This window comes from Anser brachyrhynchus (genome assembly GCF_964034855.1).
Source record: "Anser brachyrhynchus genome assembly, chromosome: 9".
In the NCBI taxonomy this organism is placed as follows: Eukaryota; Metazoa; Chordata; class Aves; order Anseriformes; family Anatidae; genus Anser; species Anser brachyrhynchus.
Window position 1 is genome coordinate 11,391,764 of NC_137703.1, and position 22,651 is coordinate 11,414,414.

The window sequence follows — 22,651 nt, forward strand, 5'->3', positions numbered from 1 at the left end:
ACGTGAGCTGCCTTTCAGCAGCTTTTTATATTTCTGTGCCATTATTTTTTTTCCTTTCCTTTTTTTTTACTCTCCTCATTTCTGTGTATTTCAGTCATAATCAGTATTGTAATCATAGGTGTTCTGTCTCATCCAGGATTCAAACATTGATTGGTAACATCATTTGAAATCTCTAGGGTTCATCAAGCAAGACTACTGAGAGAAATTTGCTTTCCTAAAGTCCAGTGAAATGACCCAGGACATTGCCATAGATTTACTGGTAGCATCTATGTGTGTTGCACCCTCAAGTCATGGCATGTGCCTTTTGGGTGCTCGGTTTGAAATAGTAAATTGCCCATTGGTGGCAGAGGGGCTGGAGTGCCTCCTGGGCAACTGTTTGAAGCGCAGTGGTGTCGGTCTTTCTCTAACTGACTGTAGGGCTGAGTGAGAGATGAAATGGGATGAATCACTCAATGCAGCCCACTTGAAAGGTGTTTTTTTGGCTCTAGTGCTTCAGGAGCAGGTCGGTACATCAAACTTGTGAGGCAAAAGAGCATGGCTTTGGAGCGGGCATTTCAGAGTCATCTCAGACACGGGGGGATAGAGATAAGTGATCACGAGGTCATCCTGAACAGTCTTTGTGGTGCTTTTGTTGTGGACACTGTTTTGTTTTCTCCCCAGACTCATCACTAGTTTCCCTCCTGGGAGAAGATTAAGATTTACAAACAAGGCAGATAAAGGTTCTTTATGGGACGTGTATTTGCAGAACAGTTAAGGCGTCTCTGTACAGCCCCAGGAGTGTGAGTTTCAGCTTTGCACTGCACATCATGGAGGTTGTCTCTGATAACTCAGCTGCAAAAGGTCATCCAGGTTGGGCAGTATGGAGGCAAAGCATCCAGGAGCACGGGCTGCATAACTCTCATGTGTTCTTGGCTATAGAAGCTGCAGTGTCTCGGATACACCCACCTGATGGTAAATGTCTTGCTGAGATGACGCTCACGTCTGGTTGTGTATGTTTGGTTTGCAGAACACACTGGAGCAATGCAGTGTCTGTGCGAAGCCCATCATGGAAAGGATTCTCCGAGCCACTGGGAAGGCCTACCATCCCCACTGCTTCACCTGTGTGATGTGCCATCGCAGCCTGGATGGGATCCCCTTCACTGTGGATGCCGGTGGGAACATCCACTGCATCGAGGATTTCCATAAGTACGTCCCAAGCTGCTCTCGGTGGCTTTGCTTGTCTTTCTCTTTTGTTCTTAAAAATCCTCCCTTTCTTTTTGCTGAGTGTCCAAAAAGCTCTGGACCCTCTGCCGCTTACTCTGAAGACTCTTAAGAAGTCATCAGAGCTTTGCTTCAATCAGGCATGCTTTGACAGGCAAGATTAATTGATTAGCAGCTGCTGATGCTTGATCTTGCTTAGATCTGAATTTATGAATATCCCCTGTGTTCGTCTGTTTTAAATGCTTTGCACTCACCCTGCAGCACGTGCACATTTCCCTTCCCTGGCTGTACCTGCACTTCCACATCAATGTCTCTCCCCTTTGTCTACCAAGCAATTAAGAGAGGTCCTGTGCAGTTGGACTCTGCAGGTATTTGCTTACCAGCTAGAGGGATCTAGGTGTCCACAGGATGCTCACAGTTCCTCTTGTTTCTAGTTGCTAATTAGATTTTAAAGCTGCTAAAAATACAGCTGTGGTAATAATTTATAGTGAAACCGCTATTTAAAGTAAGTTGAAAGGTATAGTTGCAAATAGCTTCTGTCATTGCCATGCTACCACCCCCATCATCACAGCTAATCTAAGGAAGACAGGTAGATATAATCAGAGCACAAATGTTTCCCCTGTATGGAAAAGACAGACACATTACACCCCTCAATTATAAGAGGAAATCAATACTGACAAATGTGAGTTTACATCTCAACCATTTATCTCTTAATTTCTAAGGGGGTAGACTTAATTAGAGCCTCGTGACATCGGTGCGTGGGCCTGAAAGCTCAAAGAAGCAAACTGACTTGACAGAAAGGGAAGCAGCCACGATCAACTCGCATGTTAAAATCCAACATGAGGATGTTCCCTGGAGCTCAGATAGGTCGGGTTAATTGACAGGTGCTGAAGTGGCTGTGTGCTGGTTTGCTTTTCTGTGTCAGAAGACGAGTAAGATAAAAATTGGTCCTGAGCAGAGGCCCAACACGGGGCTAAAGCACCAGTTATGCTCATGAAAGGTTTTCCTCCAAAGCAGGTATGATTTGGAGGCTGCTCCTTCTTCAAGTCCTTGGAGGCCTTGAGGTTCACATGCCTTCTGGAGAAAGGATGGGAGCAAGAGCTGATGTCCATCTTCAAGTCTTTTGGCAGTGAACAGATCTGGACCTCAGGGCTCTGAGAGTGGAAAATGGGATGTTATCACTCCAAGCAAAGGACATAAAATCATTGAACAAAAGGTTGAGGGAAAGATAATGGGGAGTAGCAGGAGACTTAGTGGGACATTCAGAAGGTCTTTGGCCCGGCTGCCATGCATTCAGCAGGACTTTGGCCAGCCCCTTTTTAATTGATCAGCAATGATGTTCTGGTCTGGAGGTCAAGCATTCTGCATCTTGTATATTGTTTTGATAATAAAACGGTACCTGATGCTCATGCCATCAGTTAGGTACCCCCTGAGCTTGGAGCCCCCAGGAGCACATCCACTTCCCTTGAAATCTGCAAGAGTCACTTCTGGGCCCCTGAAGTTAATATTTGGCTCATAATGAATTACCCGCAGTGGCCTGGACAGCGAAATGTTGAAGTATTTTTAAGCACTGCATTTGAGCTAAATGGCACAAGGAAGCGCCTGCATGAAGCAGCATATAATTAACTGCGATTACAGCTCCGGTCATATCCTGATCCATTTAAGTTATTTTTCAGAGTGCTCACTATCGCCACTGTTTAATTCATTTTTCTGTTAGATCGCAGCTACACAGACATCTTTCATCTGCTGCCAGTGAAATTAATATTTTTCTTTATTCCTAGTACAGATAGATTTTTTTTTTAAGCTAGTTAATTCTGGGGTGGTTCATGTGACAGGCTGGGTGGCAAAGTCAATCTTTCCTAGATATTTCAGAGGAGAAGGGTCTTTGATCTCCTTGTGTTCTGATGTTTGCTATAAGCATTACCCTCTGTCACTCCATAGCCCATGACCCTGTCTCTCATTAAATGGCAGCAGATTCTGTAGGTGTAAGTTTCTTTTTTCTGAGCAGAGAATTTGAAGCCAGAGAATTGGTACCAATATGTTTTGAACCAAAACAGCAAGTAATGATTCACCACAGGCTAAATGTTCCCATGCACGCCCACCTGCCTGGGAGCAGAGATCAACCCTTGTCATGGGCAGATGGGGGAGCAAAACCAGAACATACATGAAGTAACCAGAAGTTCATGCAGTGGACAATATAAGGTGGGAAAATAAAAGGCCTGTTTTGCCTGTATTACCAAAGGCCTGTTTCACCAATCACCTGTTTTTAATATTTGATTTTTATTTTTTCCAAGAGATGCTTTTGGAGCAGATCCTGCTCATCTTTCTAACCTTAGGAACTGGATGAACTTTCTTAGAGTTAGGCTGAGGGTTGAGCCTAAGGGTTGTGGCAGTGCATAGGTGTCACGGTCATGGGTGACTCAACAGGTACTTCAGTTGTTAATTAGGGCAGGTAAAATACGCTTTGCTGACTGTCAGGTGTTCTTTAAGACCTTTCCTAATAGTCTGCAAGATGCTCTTTAATACTCTGCAAGCCTGAAATTGCATTGTAAGACTGAAGTGCTCCTTCCTGCCTTCTTTCCAAGGAGGCAGCTGTGCAAAGCCGCAAAATGTGATGCGTGCACGTGCGTATGCCATTTATACACAGGCACATATTTCTGCCTAGCTGGTGCAGTTAGCAAAAACTTTTGCTCTGAGCTTGAGAATGACTGGGGCCGTCTCTTCTTTCTTCAGGAAATTTGCACCAAGATGTTCAGTGTGTAAGGAGCCCATTATGCCGGCCCCAGGACAAGAGGAGACTGTCCGCATTGTCGCCTTGGATCGTGACTTCCATGTCCAGTGCTACCGGTGTGAGGTTAGTATTCTAATCACATGAAGGAGAGAAAGCAAAGGCTGGTATAATTTCATCGCTGCCTCACGCTATAAACACGACAGGCATACCCTATTGTAACACTGGCTCTACAATCAAATTACTTCATTGACTCCAGCATGCAAGGAATTTTTCCTCATTTATATCAGCGCAAATGAGAAGAAAATCAGGTCCCTTATTCATAACAGGTTCATTAGGAGAGCAAGAGAATGTGACTCAGTTAATTAGAGCTTAATATTTGAGAGCATCATAAATTATAGCTTGGACACAAACGTTGCTCATGTTTATGTTCTTAAAATGAAAGCTAATGTGTGTTAGAATTTGAGCAAGATTGTACAGGAAACTCAACATATGGCTCTGGGTTGAAGAATTTTAATGGACACATAAACATGATCATTCTTGTTCAGTGCAATGCTTTTTGTGCTACTTTCCTGTTAAGTTTCATTACACACTTCATATAATTTTGATGGTAAGAATCTGAAGACAGAAGAAAAATCACCTTAAAGCAATTAACATGTGAGAACAGCTGTGTTAGAGAACCTTCAAGAATTCCTCAATGCAAGTGTTACTTGCTGGATAATATATCAGCCAGATGGCAGGGTAAGAAAATGAGACCGAACGTATTTCTTATCGCAGTTGCAGGTTTTAATATCCAAGTGGAAAGAAGGATGGACTCTGGCTTAAAGATCTTGGCTAAGACTGGAGGCATCTGGTTCACTTCTCAGTCTGACACTGGCATCCAGGGTTCAGCCCATTACTTAAGCCTAGTTTTCATAATGCATTGGGGCATTCGTACACTAAATTTTGCAGAGTCTAATTCATCATACAGCATTTCTTCATGCTGGCTGTTGAGATACCTAGGCTTCATACATGAATGTCAGGAGTAGGTGCAGTGGATAGCTGAGGACAGACACATGGCTCAGTGAAGTCCAACATAGGTCCCAAAACAGTACATTATTAGCTTGGAGCATCATCTCATGGGCAACTGAACTGCTGCGGGCTTGACCTGAAGTATTCGTGTGGATTTGCTGTTCCAGAGATTGCTGCGCTATGATCTCTGCATAATGTAGGTCTTCCCACAGGCACCGCATGTCGGTAAGACAACAAAGATGAGAGCTAGACTCCCACACCAGTGAGGTACAGAAGCCTTTTGCAATCTCTGAAAATCCTTGTGTGTTTTGGCCTTCACCTCCACGTGCCTCAACTATTTCAAGTGGAGCAATGGTTACATTCCTTTTTCTACCACTTGCTTGCCAGGTGTATTTACAAACACAGATTTATCGTGAAGAAGCATGGCCTCTAAGCAAACTGTAATCCTCTCGCTGCAGCTCCATCAGTAGTCCTTGCCCAAATGATTGCCTGATCACACACACCGTGAGGAGCAATGAGGAGTCTTCCTAGCAGCTATACTTAAGTCAGCCTGAAAATATATAGATAGAGTTCTCTGGGACAGTGCTTGGGCCTTTTTTTGGGGTTTCCACTGTTCCTGTCTCAGCGAAATCCTCCTCTCAGGCACACCCTTTTGCACCAACAGCAATACAAACACAGGTGGCAGTTCTGGTCATGGGAGACAGGCAGGGAGTTTGCTTAGCTGTCACCCTGGAAAGGATGCTGTAGCTTTGTGGCATTAACTCTTCCAAGGAGATTACCTGTAGTCAGATATTAGTACTGAACTTCCTTCCTGGGGATGCTTCCTTTTTTTTTTTTTTATCTTTTTTTGCATTATTAAATATGTGCTTAAGTTTGATGTTTTCTTCAATGCAACGACCTTTCCTTCCTCAGAAATGTGAAGGGAGTAATCTCCTTTTATTTTCAATTGGATTAAATTCAGCAGAGAGCTTGGGAACCCATCTTCTCTGCAGCATTGTCTCTTATCAGGAAATGGCTTAATCATGAAAGACATCACGTACCTCAGCTTCTGCTTTACGCTGACTCAGGCTGGATCCTGTTACAAGGTGGAGAGTGAGGAGAGAGCTTCTTTGACTAAGAGATTCTTTGCTTAATCTTGTTCTTATTTCTTATTTACTTTGCTTTTGCTGTTTGCTTGTTTCCTAGGACTGCGGCGGCCTCCTGTCTGAAGGGGACAATCAGGGCTGTTACCCTCTGGACGGGCACATCCTTTGCAAGACCTGCAACTCGGCTCGGATCCAGGCTCTGACTGCCAAGGCCAGCACTGATCTCTGAGTATCAACTGTGACCCTCCCCAGGATGCCTTTCTGGGGGAATTGCACAAGCTTTGCATGATTTCTTTCCAGCCTAGGGTCTGAAACTCTGTTTAAAAAAAAAAAAAAAAAGGTAAAACTGGAAGGCGTTGGAACAAGAGGGCAGTTCTTCAGGCCACGTTCAGACTGCCTGCAATAGGCACCTAATTTAGACGTGATTCTCCAGGATGGTGGCAAGTCAGACCACCAGCTGTCTCTGCAGTTGATGGTGACAAGTGGTGATAACACCTAAGTTATCTGCCTGTAGAAGGAGGTCTGAACTGGTGAAAGGTGGCTGAGCTAGACCCTTTTCCTAAGTCATTCTGAAAACTTGATCAGCTCTCACTGAAGACAGGGGAGCTTCTCTTTGACTTTAATAGTATCTGGGTCACAGCAGAAGTAGCTCCACTGTCACAGAAGGTATGAAACCAGTATGAGAGTAGAACCAGTGCTCCTCTCATTACATCACAAACAATACAACTTCAGCCATGCTGCGCCTAAGAGTGTAGATGTGACCTTGTATATTTGGGACACAGATTTGTTGTCTGAATCTTTTGCCTTAGGCCCTTACTTGTCTCCATTCCCTTCCAGTTCTATAGGTTTTTTTCTTTTTCTTATGAAATTATATTTTGCTATTGCATAAACTTATTCAGTAGTGATGCTTCCAATTCACAAAATGAGCAATCACAGAAAGACATAAGCTTGAATACACTACACACACACACACACAATGTGCTTTTGATTTACTAGAGGTATAAGTCAATCTTGTTCATTGAGAAGGTCTTTTAAGAATCTGGGGCTGGAAACACTTTTTAAAAATCCCAGTAGTTTAAAAAAAAGACTACATAGAACTGCAGTGCAGAAAGCGATGCTCAAAAACATCTTATGCCACTCATTATAGTGGGACCAATGTCAGCGCTGGTTTCTGGGTAGATATTTAAGCAGTGCAGTCTTGTTCCATTGTTTATTGCGATGGGGAGGATTTTTCTTCAACTGTAACAGGGATTGAAGCAGGCCTTGGGATAGATGTTTCTCTGATGGTAACGTGCACAATCTGGAGTTCTCATTAAAAAAGGTATCTTATTTCAACAACGGCAAAAGGACCTTTCTAAATACATGCAGTCGTTCAATTTTTATCTTTAAAAAAGTTAAAGAAGGTGTTAAACTGTTCTCTGTGCCAACCCAAAAAGCAAGCATTTTTTTCTTTCATTTTCATCCCAGCCACTTATTACTTCTCGCTGGTAAAATGTCATTGCAAAAGAGTGCTGGGCCAGGAGCAGCACTTTCATCTCCTGTCCGGAGTTAATACATATGCCAAGGTAAATAAAAAGCTGGGCACAGATAACCTTTTTTTTTTTCCCCTCATGTTGATGGAGTTTTTGTGTTTTTTGTTGTTTTGTTAATTAAATAATAAATTTGCAGCTCACTCTGAGCAGCTATAATATTCTTGTTTATGAAACCCTTAATAACTCAGGTGCAAATTACATAGTGAGGGAGTAATTTTCATATCACTGAATTGACATTAATATCTTATTTGCAGATGTAATCAAAGAGAATACCTTTATTTGCACTTAACAAATTAAGAAGCAGAACTGAAACATTTGCAGGCTGATTGACCATATTAGTGACAAACTGGCACTTTTCAACAGTGTTACAAGAAATTTTTTTTCATGCACCCACTGAAAAGCAATGAGAATGCGGTGCTTTCATCTTTAATCTCTATAACAGAAGCCTGATATAATTATACCTACTAATGCTGGAAAAAAAGGAAAGTTAGATGAGCTAGGCTGGTAAGAAACAAAGAAGAAAAAAATGACATACTCACTGCAGCTCCGGCAAATGGTGCATTTCCTTTCAGTTTAGCACTAACCTTTATGGAAGAACACTGTGAACTGTAATAGCTTTAGCTGTATACAGTAAATTCAAATACAAACTGTGTAAGGAACAGAGGTTTCAGATAGGTATTTCTGTATTTTGGCAAGCTGCATTGGTGTCAGGGAAGACTCCCAAAATTCACAGCTCAAAATGAATCCTTCTTTGTAGAAGGGTGGCATCATTAAGCAATAGAAATCATTCTCCACCGTAGTGACTGTGCTGAAGCAGTTTGCCTTTTTATACTAGATTTCTACCCTGGCCTTCAAGAATTTTACTGCCTTATACGTTAACAGACTTTTTTTGCACTGTGGCTTCTGCCAGATTCCATCTGGGCTCCTGCTCCCTGAACCATGGCACGTAAGATACTTCTGAGCTCGCTTCTTTACAGGCAGTCCCCACCACCACCAGTCAAAAACCCTGGCAACTATTGAGCAAATCCAGTTTGAATTAACCCCATAGAAACGCCGGAGTTCAGAGCTGGGATTGCTAACACTTGTTGTATCCCTATGGAGGATTTTACATTTCTGCAGGCATGCACAGAAGAAGCCATTCATCAGGCTGCAAACACAGCTCTGAACTTCCTCCTTGTTAGCGTTAAATCAGGTGGCTGATGAGACTCTCATAAATAACAGTGGGGTAACTGATGGAAGTGAGCTAATTTGGCCACAGTCTGCAGGCAGGCACGACTCAGGAGTACTGAAGTCCAGAGCCCCTTGGGCTTTTATGGCTCTGCCATAGGCTGGACTTGGAGCAAGTCATACGGCTTCTCATCTTCTGCACGAGGTTTCTTTACAACTTCCCAGGGATGCTATGGGAATTAAACTAATCATGGATTGGCCCAAACTACCGATTTTGGAGTTCTGTTTTCTTTTTCCAGAAAAGTTTGCTGGTATGTAGGTTTGGGATTCCAGCCCATTTCAAAGCCAAGGGCCAGCCAGGAGGTCTAGATCTGAATCTCTGTGTTATTAGGGTGCTGTGGTGAGTTGGGCTGGTGTGCAGGGAGGTGAGAGCCAAACTTTTCACACATAAAATACCCCACGGATGGAAAGCAGTTGACAAAGATTGGGCAGTGTTATATGAGGTACTGTGGCTAATTTCTCTACCTGATATATCTGGGCAAAGGTACTGTCGTGCTTTTGTTTTTACTTCTGAAACACCAAAGCCATCTGCCTGTTGGAAGGAGTGAGTGTCCAAAAAGCTCATCTTCATTTTCTCTAATGCACGTTCTTTTGGCTTCTAAAATTGCTATAAATATATTTGAAAGGTAGTGCATATATGTATGTATACATATATGTACACGTATGTACTGAGGGTCTCATCACCCACCTGTGCATGGAAATCTCCCCTCTGATGCATCAGGGTTTAATTAGGAAATGTTGGTGGAGTTATCTTACTTGAACTGTAATTAAGAACCCCTGGGATATTGCTACATCACAATATTTATCACATATTTGTAATATAACCTGACTTATCTGTTCCAAAGAAGGACTTTATTTTGCCAAAGAGGCCTTGCTTTTTTAAGGTGCACTTCTTAGCCATGATAAAAATCACTTCGTTTGTGCCTGTGGTAATGTCGAAACTGTTCCTTTCAGAAAGATTTGGAAGATCACACATCTCTGTTTGAGTCTACAGAGGTTTTGCTTGTGCTGCTTTGGCTTTTTGAGCATTTGTTGGCGAGTAGGGCCTGATCCGATGATTTGTGTGGCCAGATAGCGCCCAAGAGGGGCCAGGATCAGGTTCTAATTTAGCAAAATGCTTAAGCCCACGGGGTTTGTTTAAGCATAGGCTTAAAGCCATTGCATGGTATGACATAAGCCATGGGTGTACAGTCATTGATACCAGACTGATTCTGTATCGCCCAGTCAGGCAGATTCAAGTTGGGTAGGATGTGGGCACAAATTTCTGTCAAATGAGCTTGAACACACGATGCAGCTCCTGCGTCGCCCTCATGCTGGCTGGAGGAGGGCAAACAGGAGATGACCCAATGCAACACGTGGAGAATGGGGGGGTGAGTTATTACAAGATCAGTGCTTCGTGTCAGGTGGCTGTGGCACTTTCCCTATGTCGTAAGTAGCCCTCCAGCCAGATTTACTGTATCTTTGAACCATGGCTTTAAGTGACTACTTAAACTTTCTCCGAAAGATTGGGTTGCCTTGGTTACAGCCCAATCCTTAAGCATATCCCCAAGGTTAACACTAGTATTTTATGAATGTGATGGGTTTTTTTGTCACTTACCTTAATCATTGCCTGAACGTTGCTTTTAAAAACAGAAAGCAACACCATTGCTTTAGCATATCAGATAATGCACCTTTAATTTTTTTTTTAATATTTTAGTTTAGATTTTTATCACAGCTGCAAAACACTTGGGTAATGACTTCATCATAGAGGTGTGGGAGTAGCAAAGTGTTTATCAGAGTGAACTCTACATGATAGTGTTCAGCCTGACGGCAGGAGCAAGGCTTCCCTGAGACACAGGCCTCAAGTTGACTTTCTGCCTACCAGCAAAATGTGCCTGAGAAGAATGAGGAAAAGGTGTCTTTTAGAGAATTGGTGGCAGCTGAAGAGAGTACGCAACAAATCATACTGAAATCTCTTTGAATCTGCTCCTTCCTGCTAGGCCGTGGTGAGCCAAGCCTAGCTTAGGGCTGATAAATGCTGGGTTTATGGTATTGATCCTTTTGATTTTGAGACGGTCCGGCAAATGTGGGCTAACAGGACCCCCAGAGACAGTCTTTGAGGGAAATTCTGTGTCTTCACCTTCCTTCAGTAACCGTGTTAGACACCTGATGCCTTGGCTGAGAAAGGATTTGAGTTTTTAACTGTTTTTTTTTTTATTGATATCTGTTTCCAGCAGTCGGTTCGTCACGTTGATTTGCTATTTGTTCCCAGAGTTGTGCTGACTACATTTGATATAACTTTCAATACTGTAAGTCAGGGCTAGCAGAGGGATGTGCTGAAGAATCTCACTGTGGTGAAATTCCCAAGAGAAAACACTAGTGATGGTAATTGAGGGTTTGTTGCCAAAGGATAGCAGGAACTACTTAGAACTATCTGGAGGTTAGTAATGTACAAATTAAGAGAGCTGTGAGCAAGAACACTATTTCCAGTTAGAGCTGGTCACAATTTTTACACTAAATTATGTGATGTCAGAAGTGCCGTTTTTTAAATGAGATACTCTCTTTTCAGTGTTATCCACAACAGTTTTTCTAGCTGTTATAATTAAAACCATATTGAATTTTTATCTAAATAGATTTCAGAGTTGTTAACAAATATTTTCATTTCTCAAAAACCCATGTCTCCCTCATTTTTTGTAGTTCTTGGGTTTCTTCTGCTGGTAAATTAAAGTTTCTGTAATGGTTTTGAAAACTTTTTTGGATAAAAATTCCCTTTTTTATTTTTTTAAAGCACGTGTTCTTGGAAAATGATTCAGTATTAGGCCTGGTAAAGTAAAATTTTAAGAAAAAAAGCTTTGAAACTTTTCACAAGGTATTTTACCCCCCTATTTTTGACTGGCTTTACTAACTTTGAAGTCACTGTTTCCTTTGCCAGAACAATCCAAATAATGTGACTCTTCTTAAAATAACAGCATTACTTCTGTTGGGTTTGTTTTTCTTAAAGCCATGGACTGCCTGGCTATGGAGAGTGCCTGTGACTTTTTATGTGGCAATTGCATTTTTTTTCTTAAAATTAGTGAAAAATATAAGCACATTATTGCAGCTGCCATGAAGATCAAGAGGTACGATTGAACTTCCTCACCATTCTGGGCTTGGGAATGGCATTTCTCCTTAAACGTTTCTTGAAATATTACCTGTCTTCCTCAACATTTCAAGTTTGAGTTTGCAACAGTCAATTGCCTGTCTGGCATTTGGTGCTTCCGAGTGCTGCGAGAGAGAGAAGACTTAACACTTGTGGAATTATAAAGTTCTCCTGACATATAAAAACCCAAGAGAAAGCCATAAGCTCAGTAGGTTTCCTGAAGGCCTTTGGGGAACAGCTCTCATTTCAGCTTGCAGGTTCTCTGCTGTGATTTGCAAACACTAAGCTCAAACACCTGCAGACCACTCTGGCATACGGACTCACGTGCACACGTAAGGTGGTTGTGGGGCTACAACTAAGAAATGTTTAGGCTGAAATATTAAGCACTGCTACTTATACCCACTGGACTTTGTTCCTGGCTGTGTGTTCCTGGTCTCTTTTTGGCTTCGTGTTACGTGTATAGGCAACTATCCCATGGGCTGATCGCTGATATCAAGAGCTCTTAGTCCAAACTCTTTTTTTTTTTCCTGTTTTGCTGTTTGTCTACATTTCTCATCACGCGTAGATCTTTCATAAAATGAGGAAGGAAACAAAAGCCCCAGGGGTGTCATTACCTTTACATTTCCAGGGGTTAACATCCCTCACTGGGAACATGGTGCTTGGAGGCTCTACTGCTTTGTCTCTGCCCTCCCTTTTGTCCACAAGTGGCAATCTTACCCTCTTTTTCCATTTGCTCAACATGCTCTCGTCCTTGTAGTGAAGATGGTATGTTACTTACTTCACAGAGGTATTGCAAGGCTTAGCTAGTAGTCGGAAAAACTTTTCCAGATCTTTAATCAAGTAGTTTTGCGCATCCATAGTATCAGTGGCCTGCCATATGGATATCAAAGAAAATGATTATAATTATTGCTTTTAAAATGATTGTGAAATTGTGCCTTACTTTTTCAGTCATATTTAACCATGTAATTTAGAACCACATGATTGCAGGGACTTATCATGAAGAAATTTGTTTGAAGGATAGTTTGTTTTTAAATCTTTTTTCTCCAAAAATGAATTTATTAGTTTTCCCTCTTTTATTTCTTTTCCTCCAGTTTTATTCCTTTAATATGTTTGTGTAAAAGGGCAGCCAACATTTGCATTCGTGAGAGACAGAAGATTTTATTTGGTCTTGTATGTGGAGCTTTCATTTTCTTTTATGTTCCTTCAGGAAAATTCCTCTCTGCTCGATTACTCATACTTAGATGTCTTTAAATGCAGGCTGACCAGTAAGGGTTTTTTGTTGTTGTTTAATTTAGTGCGTGGTTTGCTTTGTGTTTTTCTTTTTTAATTATCCAGATATCGGGTACTGGGGAGGCATTGCACATTAATGCAGAATGTTAATGCTAATTTTCATAGAAAAGACAAAATTAGAGTCCTTTCCCTGTCTCCAGCACAGTTTTGTTACTGTTTTGTGTACGACACTAATATTAAGCCAGGCTGTAAAGGCAGAACACTCGGTGACCTACTTCCATTCACCAGCAAGAATCCTTTGTCAGCTGACTCCTGTTTGTTTGTTCATTTTTAAATGTCGGATTACAGAATGAGCATCTCCCAAAGATGAAAGAAAACAGTGTTTTCATGTGCAGGAAATTTGGGGTTGCAGTAACAGAACATTTTCTTTGTGAATTTGGATGTCATGGTGTTTTAAAGCCCCTGCCTGCAGCCTAAATCAATTTGGCCTCTCATCCAGTTCATCTCACTGGTGCTCCTAAAAGGCTGCAGCCCTGCAAAAGCTCATGCAGCATTTTTGGCCGCTTTCCCTTGCTCCCATTTGGTACATATTTGCACAATTTAACTGAGCTTTTCTTTCTGCTGAAGGTCAGATGCAAGCGATACGAAACACTAAACTTTATAAACAAGCAAAGCCATTTTAACCACAGTGTTTTGGACAAGAATGGATTTTTAGGTGGCGCACTGTCTGCTGGCCTGTGGAGGGGGGATCCTGAGACTACATTTGACTGAAACAGGATGCAAAGCCACAAGCCTTGGTTTCTTAATAAACTACTTACTGTAATCCAGCTACACAGTTTCAGCCTCACACTTTAGAAGAAGCTTCCAGCAGCAACGCGCATACAGGCACTTTCCCTTTTCCTTGCAGAAAGTGAAACTTTCCTAACCAGTGCAAATTTAACCTATTGCATAAGATGCTGGAAGTTTGATTTTTTGTTTGTATTTTTTTTTTTTTTCTTGGGATTCTTTCTGTAACCTCTACGAGCAAAGGATAAATAGCTTTTCTTTTTCCCTTCTTTTTTTTTTTTTTTGACAAGATTAGATGTTGCATATTGATGAGCTAGCATTTCAAAGGTCCATGGGGCTTTGGAACGTATTAAGAATCTCTGAAGTTTAATATTCACCACATCTTAAATATTCAGAAGGAAAAATCTGCATAAAATGGCTTTTGATAAATACGTTCTAGGCGTTCTTTCTTGCTGTCTTACACAAGCGTTGTGGGGATTGTGGCCGTGCCAGTTTTGTTCCAAAGTGTCTTTTGTTTCAGCTTATCAGGACCGTTTTGATCCCATTTGTATGCCCAGCACTTGTCCTGAAGTCTTTTATGGTTTCCACTGGAACTGTACTGCAGGCAGGTGGATGTAACCAAGGCAAAGGCGCTGCTGAGCATCCTAACTCCTGCACATCTGTCTGCCTCATTGCTCCCCTCCTGATGTACAGCCTCAACCTGCTTTTGGTGGTGCAGGTTGCTCAGCCTGGCCGGTTAGCCCAGCGGTCAGGCTTGGCTAAGATCTTTCTGGAGACATTCTTCATGCTGGTGGGGATTTGCAGGTGGAGAGGGCAAGATCCTGGATGCAGGAACAAAGCAAAGTGCCACTCAGTGCATCTCAGATCTCGCAGGGCAGTTTGGGTCTTTAGTAAGAATCTCAGTAGTAAGAGAAATGTTTTTAGGAGAAATCCTTCCTTGCATCTGTTTCCCATCTCTGTTGAAAATCTGACTGAAGCTTTAGATGAGGATCAGTGATGGGCTGTGTACACTCAGATATTTTACTGTATTATCAACGCTCTCATTTGCCTTATCCTTGAAGTCCCATGGTGCATGCCATGGTGTGCAGGACAGCTTCTTTGGCCCTGTTCATCTGCAGCCTGGACTTCGTCATGCCAGCCCCTGTTAAATCAGTGCCTGGTGCTTTTTCTCAGGACAGCTCTGGCTTGGGCCAAGGGCATCTTGTGCTCCTACGCAAACAGTGGTGCTTTCATTTTTGGCTTAAAAATAATGCAGCCTTTTCAAATTCACCTTTCCCCTCTCATGTATTCCTGACGGAAGTAGGGTTTTAAATATTTCATAACATTCTTCTTTCTTCTCCTTTTTTGCCAGATGTCTTGAAAACATTGTCAGATTACAATCTGGGTGGGGGTTTTCAGGATCGATTTCCTTTCCTTCTTGATTGCGTGGTGTAGGTTTGCAATAAGTTTTTTTTTCTTTTTTTTTTTCACGTCTTACAGAACAGATGCCTTCAGTTTATGCAGAGAAAGATTGACTATGATTAGAGCTAATCCAGGATGGCAGGATTGGACCCCCACAGTGAAATCTAGAAAAGTGATTGCAAAAGTATTTTGTTTCTCCTTTATTAATTACACAGGAAGTTTCCACAGAAAGCTCATGTAACACAACTGGCCTATGTAATAAGTAGCAGGGCCTGTAATTACAGTCTGTCTTCTGATCCTATCTGTGCTCTGACTTTCTAGGCATTGCAGTTCTATTTACATGTGTCTTTGTCACCTTTTAAATTTTTGATTGGTCACTAAGGGAAGAACAGCACAAGCGGCGAGCCCTGCGGAGATCCAGCAATGAGGCATGCTCCTCCTCACATATCTGCCTGCTTTGGGACACAGAAGAGATTTTTACCAGGCATGTAGCAAAGGGAGCAGGCTGTGCGCCAGCTGTGTATCTTTCGAGATCTCGGAGTCTTTGTAGGACTGGAAATTTGAACCTTTTACAGGTCTTAACTAGTGTACTATCCTGCAAGGGAGTTTATGTATCAGCTTTTCTTTGCTCCAAGCTGTTTCTACAGGATTTCGCCTTGCTTTTTTGTAAGATTCAGGATCTTATGGTTGCAAAGAGATCCTTCCAGATATGACACAAGGAGGGAGATGGCTTTTGGCAGCATTCAGAGTAGCTGAGCTACAAATGCTGATACCGATGTAAAACAACAGTAACCTGAGTGGAAGTGGAAGGCAGCGATTTACCCACAGCTCAGCACCAGGTTGACCAGCACTGAGCACCAGCAAGCAGGCCTCAAGCAGGTCAGCTCCCTGGCATGTCAGTCCTGAGGCCTGGCAATGAGGAAATGAGCTCCTTGCGAAAGTCCTTGGTGCTGGTCGCTCCCACGGTTGTCTCTTCTCTCTTTTAAAATGTGTTCTCGAGTCAGGGTAGAACTTGAGAGGGGTGTCCCCCAGTCTTTTCCTTCAAGCCATATTCCCAGCGCTATGTTTGATCAAGAGGAACAAAAGCCATTGTGCAAACACTGTTATTCTGTGCAAAAAATGTTAGCAACCCACTATGGATACATTTAATGTCCATTAAAGCGTTATGCAAATCATCCCTTTTCTGCAGCTTGCACTGTTATTTAATTATTTTTGGTATGACTTATAAAAAAAAAAGAAAGCACAATTATTTTTTAATTTTTTCTAACTCTACTTCTAAGAAAGTTGATGCTTTAAAGGGAAAAAAAACTTACTTTCAAACATGGGTTTTTCAGGCTTCAAAATTAATAATTTCTACACCTGACCCAGTTCTTGCAGCTGCCAAAAAAGAAAAGAGAAAGCTATTTAAATTTCTCATAGAACCATTTATCTCTTAAAATATGCCAAGGCAATTTGAGGTGGGGGTGGAGACTCAGCTATTTATCTCAGCAGCTTGATTTTTCTCTTTATGTTTCTAACTGTCAGGGGAAAAAAACGGTAGGAAGCTATTCTTGGGCTATTATTGATGTATTGTGTTGCCATTATGCAGGATGTCTGCTTTGCTATATACGGAAGGACATTAATAATAGCCATCTCCCCTGCCCCCAGCCTCGGTTCCTCTTCGGGAAGATACGCTTTAAACTGGAGCATCTGCCCTGCTCTGACTGCTGCTCCCCCCTCCTCTTCCCACCGTTTGTTCCCAGACTAGTTTGGGGGAACAAGGCTAAAGGGAATAAGGAGACAGGTTGTATTTGCCGTTTTTCTGCTTACTTGTGTGCTTGCTCCAGGCAAGTCATTTCCATGCCATGTACCTGGCTTCCTCTTCCCTTCCCGCGTGTTGCCCCTCTTTTCATTCTAAGTTCATCAGTGAAAAAAAAAAAAACCCTTCTTGCTGTTTTTTTCTCACAGGGGCTGGCTGGCAGAACGGGCTCAGCAACAGCCCTCCGATTTGTTAATACCCAGCGTTTCGTATCCAGAAATGTAGGTTTCCTCATTATTTGCCCTAAGTAGGAAAATGTATTCCCATTCCCATCCCGCCTACCCCAGGTTTAAAATATTGTTGTGAAACTATAAAGGGTCAGTCCGCTTGTTTAAAGACTCGGATGCTTGTTTTATTTTTGGTAGCAGAGTGTATGTTGAACAGGAATAGTTTGATGTTTAAAAAATAGCCCCACTTCAGCATTCCCCCGAGGTGCAGGAAGTCGTGTCTCCGCAGGTCCGTGCCAGCAGCGGGACAGCCCAGCGAGCAAGGCCGGCTTGAATTGGAAAGAGAACTGAGCAGCCCCATTTCATCTGGGAGCAGAGAGGTGAAAATAATAAACATGGCAAAGACTAAAGGTTATAATTGCTCTTTTTTTTTTTTTAGTGGCTAAGTTTCTGCTTTTTGTGCTAATTTTGTTGTACAGAAGCTTTGCTTTTTCAGCATTTCTGGTAGTCAGGACCAAGTGCTCTTTAGTGATGTCTTTTTTTTTTTTTTTTTAATTCAATTTCTAGCTGGGTCCTAGGCTTGATCTGGTCCTTATATGGTCCGGAACCATTTTGTTTTGGGCACTGAATTAAAACAAAGTTAGGAACTCTTCAGGAAAGCACACCCAGATTTTAGGACTAGAAAATGCAATCAGAATATTTTCCAGTTCTGATACGGGGAAGTTTTCCAAATATGAAGTCTATGTGGGAGGAATGCCTTCATTTGGGAAAGTGCTCGGATTTCAAAATGAAAGGGAGATGGGCATTCATTGTAGTTCCTCATTGCTTTTATATTCTTCCTTGGTGGCAGCTGCTCAATCAAGAATGAGAAAAAAGCCACCCTCTGGCATGCTGCCTAAACTAGAGCCCAGCACCTCCTCGGCGGATGTTTGCTCCGGCTTGCCACACCGCTGTAGCCTGTTCCGTGCAGATCTAGGGCTGAGGAAATCCTCCTAATGAACCAAGGCCCACCTCATCCTCTCCATATCCAGAGCTGCTGCCTGTGCTGAGTCTGCAGCCAGTCTAGGGCTTGATCCTGTCTTTGTAGTGCAGGTATTTTGCCAGAAACAGGTGTTTTCTCTCTGCCGTTAGCTCTGGGTTTTCTGTGCAGTGATTAAGATTTGCAGGGAAGGGGAGGGGGATCCTGCTCCAATTAGGCTGCCTTTGTGCTAACGTTTCATTCAGGGCTGTGTGAGATGAGCAGCTTTACGGAAATGCACAGCCAGAGGTTGTGGTTTGTTTCAATTTGAGATGGTACCGACTGAAAGCACAGAACTGAGGCACTGCTTCACATCTGCCAGTGCATTACTGACAGCTCTGCATGGGTAGGAAGCCAATTCCACTTGGGCAAAGGGATGTTTTCTGCCTTGTCCTTTGAGCCTGATCTAGTTCTTTGATCTATCCATATAGAAGTAGTATTTCTAATGTGCCCAGTGGCCAAGTAGCTAAGCACCTGACAAGCATCTAAGCAGCACAACCAGCAAGATGGGGAGTAGGTTATTAACTGAGTTGCCTTTACAAAAAAATATATTCCACTTTCTTCACAATGTGCCTTTTCAGAGACCTGTGGTAGTCGTTCATGGGCAGCAGAGAAATAACCCTAATGCCAAGCAGGGATGAGAACCATGAGAGTGATACAGAACAGAAGCAGTAGGCGGTTAATTTTGAGCATCTGTTTGTTCTCCATTGGGATGAGCAAAGCTTGTTGTCTTGTTTACTACACCACCTTGTCTGGTAGACAACTGTTCAGCAGTGGAGGTACTAGGGTGTATCTCCTTCAACATCTCAATCTTGTCAGAGCTCCAGAGTCATTCATATCTGGAGATTTTATTTGCTTAATATTGGCTTTTATAAGGTCTCCATTATCCACTTTTTTGTACAACGTTAGAGAAAATTCAAAGGTGAACCAAAGGCTGGGTGTTTGACTGGCACTACTGTGTTAAAAAGGCTGATGTGCTTTCACTTTGAATCCCCAAAAAGATGTTTTAGGAAGCTCTTTTCCAGCTGCAGTTGGAGAGGAAATGCAAGCTTTATTGGAAATGCCGCAAAGGGAAGGTTCTGATTCTGTGATTCTTTGATGCTTGGGACTGCACCGCCATGACCCCCGTTGTCCCTCTGGAAGAGTGGGGACTGAGAATCGTCCGAGGTATGGGCAGAGCAAATTCATGCTTGGATTTTCTCTTGACCTTGCTAGATAGGATATGCCTTGGTGAAAATTCAACTTTCTTAAGGGTCCTATAATTTCCCACACCGTGGTTTGTGTTCTAGACTGCCAGAGAGCCTGGAGGGCAGCCTCCAGGTGCCTTCCTTCCAGTTAGTGAAATGAGAGGCAGAGTACCGATAGTGCAGTGTCGGTAACGGCACCTTCCTGCTCAGAACCAACAGCAGAGATGTGTTGCATTTCAGAGCCTAATCCCTAACATTGGCTTTACCTGTGGGTTGACACCAGGGGGTCCGAACCACATGTGGGTCATTCCAGAAGGATTCCTCTTGGCTAAATGCCTCATGGGCTGGGAGATCTGCTTAGCTATTCCAAACTGCAAGGAGGGCATGCCCCCAGGAATGTATTTGCCCTCTGTTGCTGCTATGCTTGGGCCTATCCCTGCCAGCTGTAGGACCTGTCTGCTCTAGGGTTCGCTGGTGATGATGTTTACTGGGTGGATATTAATGGGTCGTGGATGATTAGGCCAGGTTTGAGATGGTATTTCAGCTTTCTGGTAGCTGTTGGTTTAGCCCTTGAGATAGAGTGGGTTTTGTGTTGTTTCCTTTGGTGCAGCTGGGAGGGGAGCGTGGCTGCTCGCCCTTCTCCTGGTTCTGCAGCAGCAGACAGAGGCTCTCAGTGGTATGGGAAGCATCTTCCTTTAAATGTGAATCACTAGCCTGGGTATCTGGGCAAGAGAGGGGTGCGAGGAGGCATTCCCTGTACAAGGGATGCCTTCTGCTGCAAACTCCGTGCCTTCAGATCCTAACGAAGTAACATTACTTGAGCTTTTGGGACTGGTCTCCTGTCTGTCAGAGCATGGGGGGACCAGAGCGTTACCCCTTGCTGAGCACAAGCAGCACCCAAGTCTGTGAGGGGCCCGATCCTGCTGTCATTGGAGTTGTCACGAATCCTGCGAGTTGCTGAATGCACCTCCCGTGAGAGGCTGAGTCCCCTCCCTTCTCACTGAACCCACAAGCCCACTCGGCTCCTTCACTGACTACTTCCACAGGGCTTTGAGGGCACTCAGGAAATGCAATCAGCACCTTACAGGATCGGTCTGCTAGGTTATATATGAAGTTTTTTCTCTGGTAACTTGTGTGCATGAATTGAAAACCATTTATTCCAGTTTGTTCTGAGGACAGATACAGCATATACACATTTTCTATATTTATAAATATATATAGATATATATATTTTGTTCTCAGCTAGTTACCTCTTCTAAACTGCAATTTTCAGAGCAACCGGCGTATATTTTTTATTCAACACGTAAAATGACTTTTTACTGTAAGAGAATGAAAGCTGTTTTAAGCATGTGTTTTCTGTATTTTTATTATGCATTATCCAATTATATTGAGATGTATTTTCCTCTTTGCTCTGCTCTCTCAGTTGTTATCCTTATTTTATCAGTTATGCTTTTCTAATGTTTTGTAAGGGAAAATAAATATGCAAAATCGCCAGATGCCTTTTTTCTTTGCAGAAGAAGTATCACAAATGCTTTTTTATTACATTTTACCAATCCAATAAACTCCTTATAAATTTCATTTTTGTTTGCTAGTGTGTGAAATTATTTTTTCAAGTCGAATGGTATTTACTTTCTCCCAACCTCCACCTGCAATTATGCTTCATATCCTTCATCTTTCTCTTTCACATTCAAAATTTCACTGTGCGGTTCTTTAACATGCTTAATTCCAGAGTGAGCCTTTTTCACTGCTGGGTGAAGCAAGGATGCTAGAGATATGTCACAAGAGAGGCTACACCCTGCTTTTACTGACCATCTCATACAAATTCGGGGCTGTTCTCACAAACGTGTGCTTTCGCAGAAGAGAGCACTCCATTCCTGAGCCGTGAGGTAATCTGCAGAGGTGGGTTAACATGCAGAGGTTGCCCACAAGTATTCTCAAGGCTGAGTTGTGATGGGGTGGCAGCAGAGCCAAGCACCTTGCTTTGCAGCTGAACGGAGGAGCATTATTCATAGTACTACGGGGAGGGTAGAAGTGTGGTTTGCAAAGCGTATCTCTTTTAGGAAGTTTTTTCTAGGCTTTCACTGCAGTAAATAACCTGAATTGTTCCTCATCCAGTCCAATCTGCTTAAAAAAAATACTGCTGCTCATCGCAGAGCCTGACCTTCACCTCTCCAGTCAAAGCAACTGGCACAGCACCAAACCCTCACCGAGCTCTTTCCCTGACCAAAACGCTTCAAGTGAGAGAGAATCCAGTGTGTCTCCAGGTAAGCTGCTTCTTACTCGTTAAATATCTGTGCCCTGTTTTTAACTTCTGTTTCCCTATACTTTCTATCCTTGGACCTTATTATAAAAGCCTTTTGTTCTCAGAGATCTTCTGTGCAGAGCTACACAGGCTGTCTTCAGGTGGGATTAATCTTGGTGAACCTCAGTGGCCTTAGAAGAGAGATTTGATGTCTGAGGTGGCCCTCTAGTCTTCTGTAGTCTGTGGAGAAGGTCTGTCATCCCTTTGTTAAGTGAGTGTTTGATTAGCCAATCTGTAGAGGGGGCTGTGCGTTTTTGTGGTTTTTTTCTTTCAGGGTTAGCTGAGGTGAATGCTGTCCTGCATTCATATCAGCAAAGGTAGTTTTCTTAAAACCGTTTTTCGCAGCATTGTGGAAAGATCCCAAGGCATACAATATAGCTGAACTCATTCCCCTTTGTCCCTCCTTACAAAATTTAATTGGCATCTCCTTCAAGACATCCACAGATGGAGATCCCACAACCTCCCTTTGCAGTCTGTTCCATAGCTGCAATGTCTTCACCCTTGGACAGCTTTTCCTAATGTCCAGGCTAAATATTCTTGGCTGGCAATTAAATCCCATGCTTCCTTTCCTACCTCCAGTGAACACAAAGGACTTGCTTAGTAGGTTATGTTTTGTCAGGGGATGCTTTGTTAGCCATGGAAGGAGGTGCGAGCAGCAGCTTCACTCCCAGCTCCTTCTCCCCGTGCCCAGGGGACTTTAGGAAGGGCCTGTGTTCTCCCTCAGGAAGGGATGAATCCCGCAGCTTGATCCTACAGGACACGGGAGTCTGAAGGGCTTTGTCTTGGCAGTAAAGGGAGTGTGATGTTGTAGGCTTTCAAGTCAATTCAAACTACAGTATAGTTTTTTTTCAAACTCAATAT

At 42.8% G+C, this 22,651-nt stretch overlaps 1 protein-coding gene across 10 annotated transcripts in view; it reads left to right on the forward strand.

Annotated features, from left to right (window-relative positions):
* Positions 1–21,066, forward strand: part of LPP (LIM domain containing preferred translocation partner in lipoma) — a 387,571-nt gene extending 366,505 nt beyond the window's left edge. For all 10 annotated transcript variants that reach the window (XM_080603962.1, XM_080603958.1, XM_080603966.1 and 7 more), the window contains 3 exons: positions 1,007–1,185; positions 3,934–4,054; positions 6,125–21,066. In XM_080603962.1, coding sequence (XP_080460088.1) covers positions 1,007–1,185; positions 3,934–4,054; positions 6,125–6,253 — 429 coding nt within the window. In that variant the 3' untranslated portion in view covers positions 6,254–21,066. The remainder of the gene's footprint in view (positions 1–1,006; positions 1,186–3,933; positions 4,055–6,124) is intronic.
* The last annotated feature ends 1,585 nt before the right edge of the window (positions 21,067–22,651 follow it).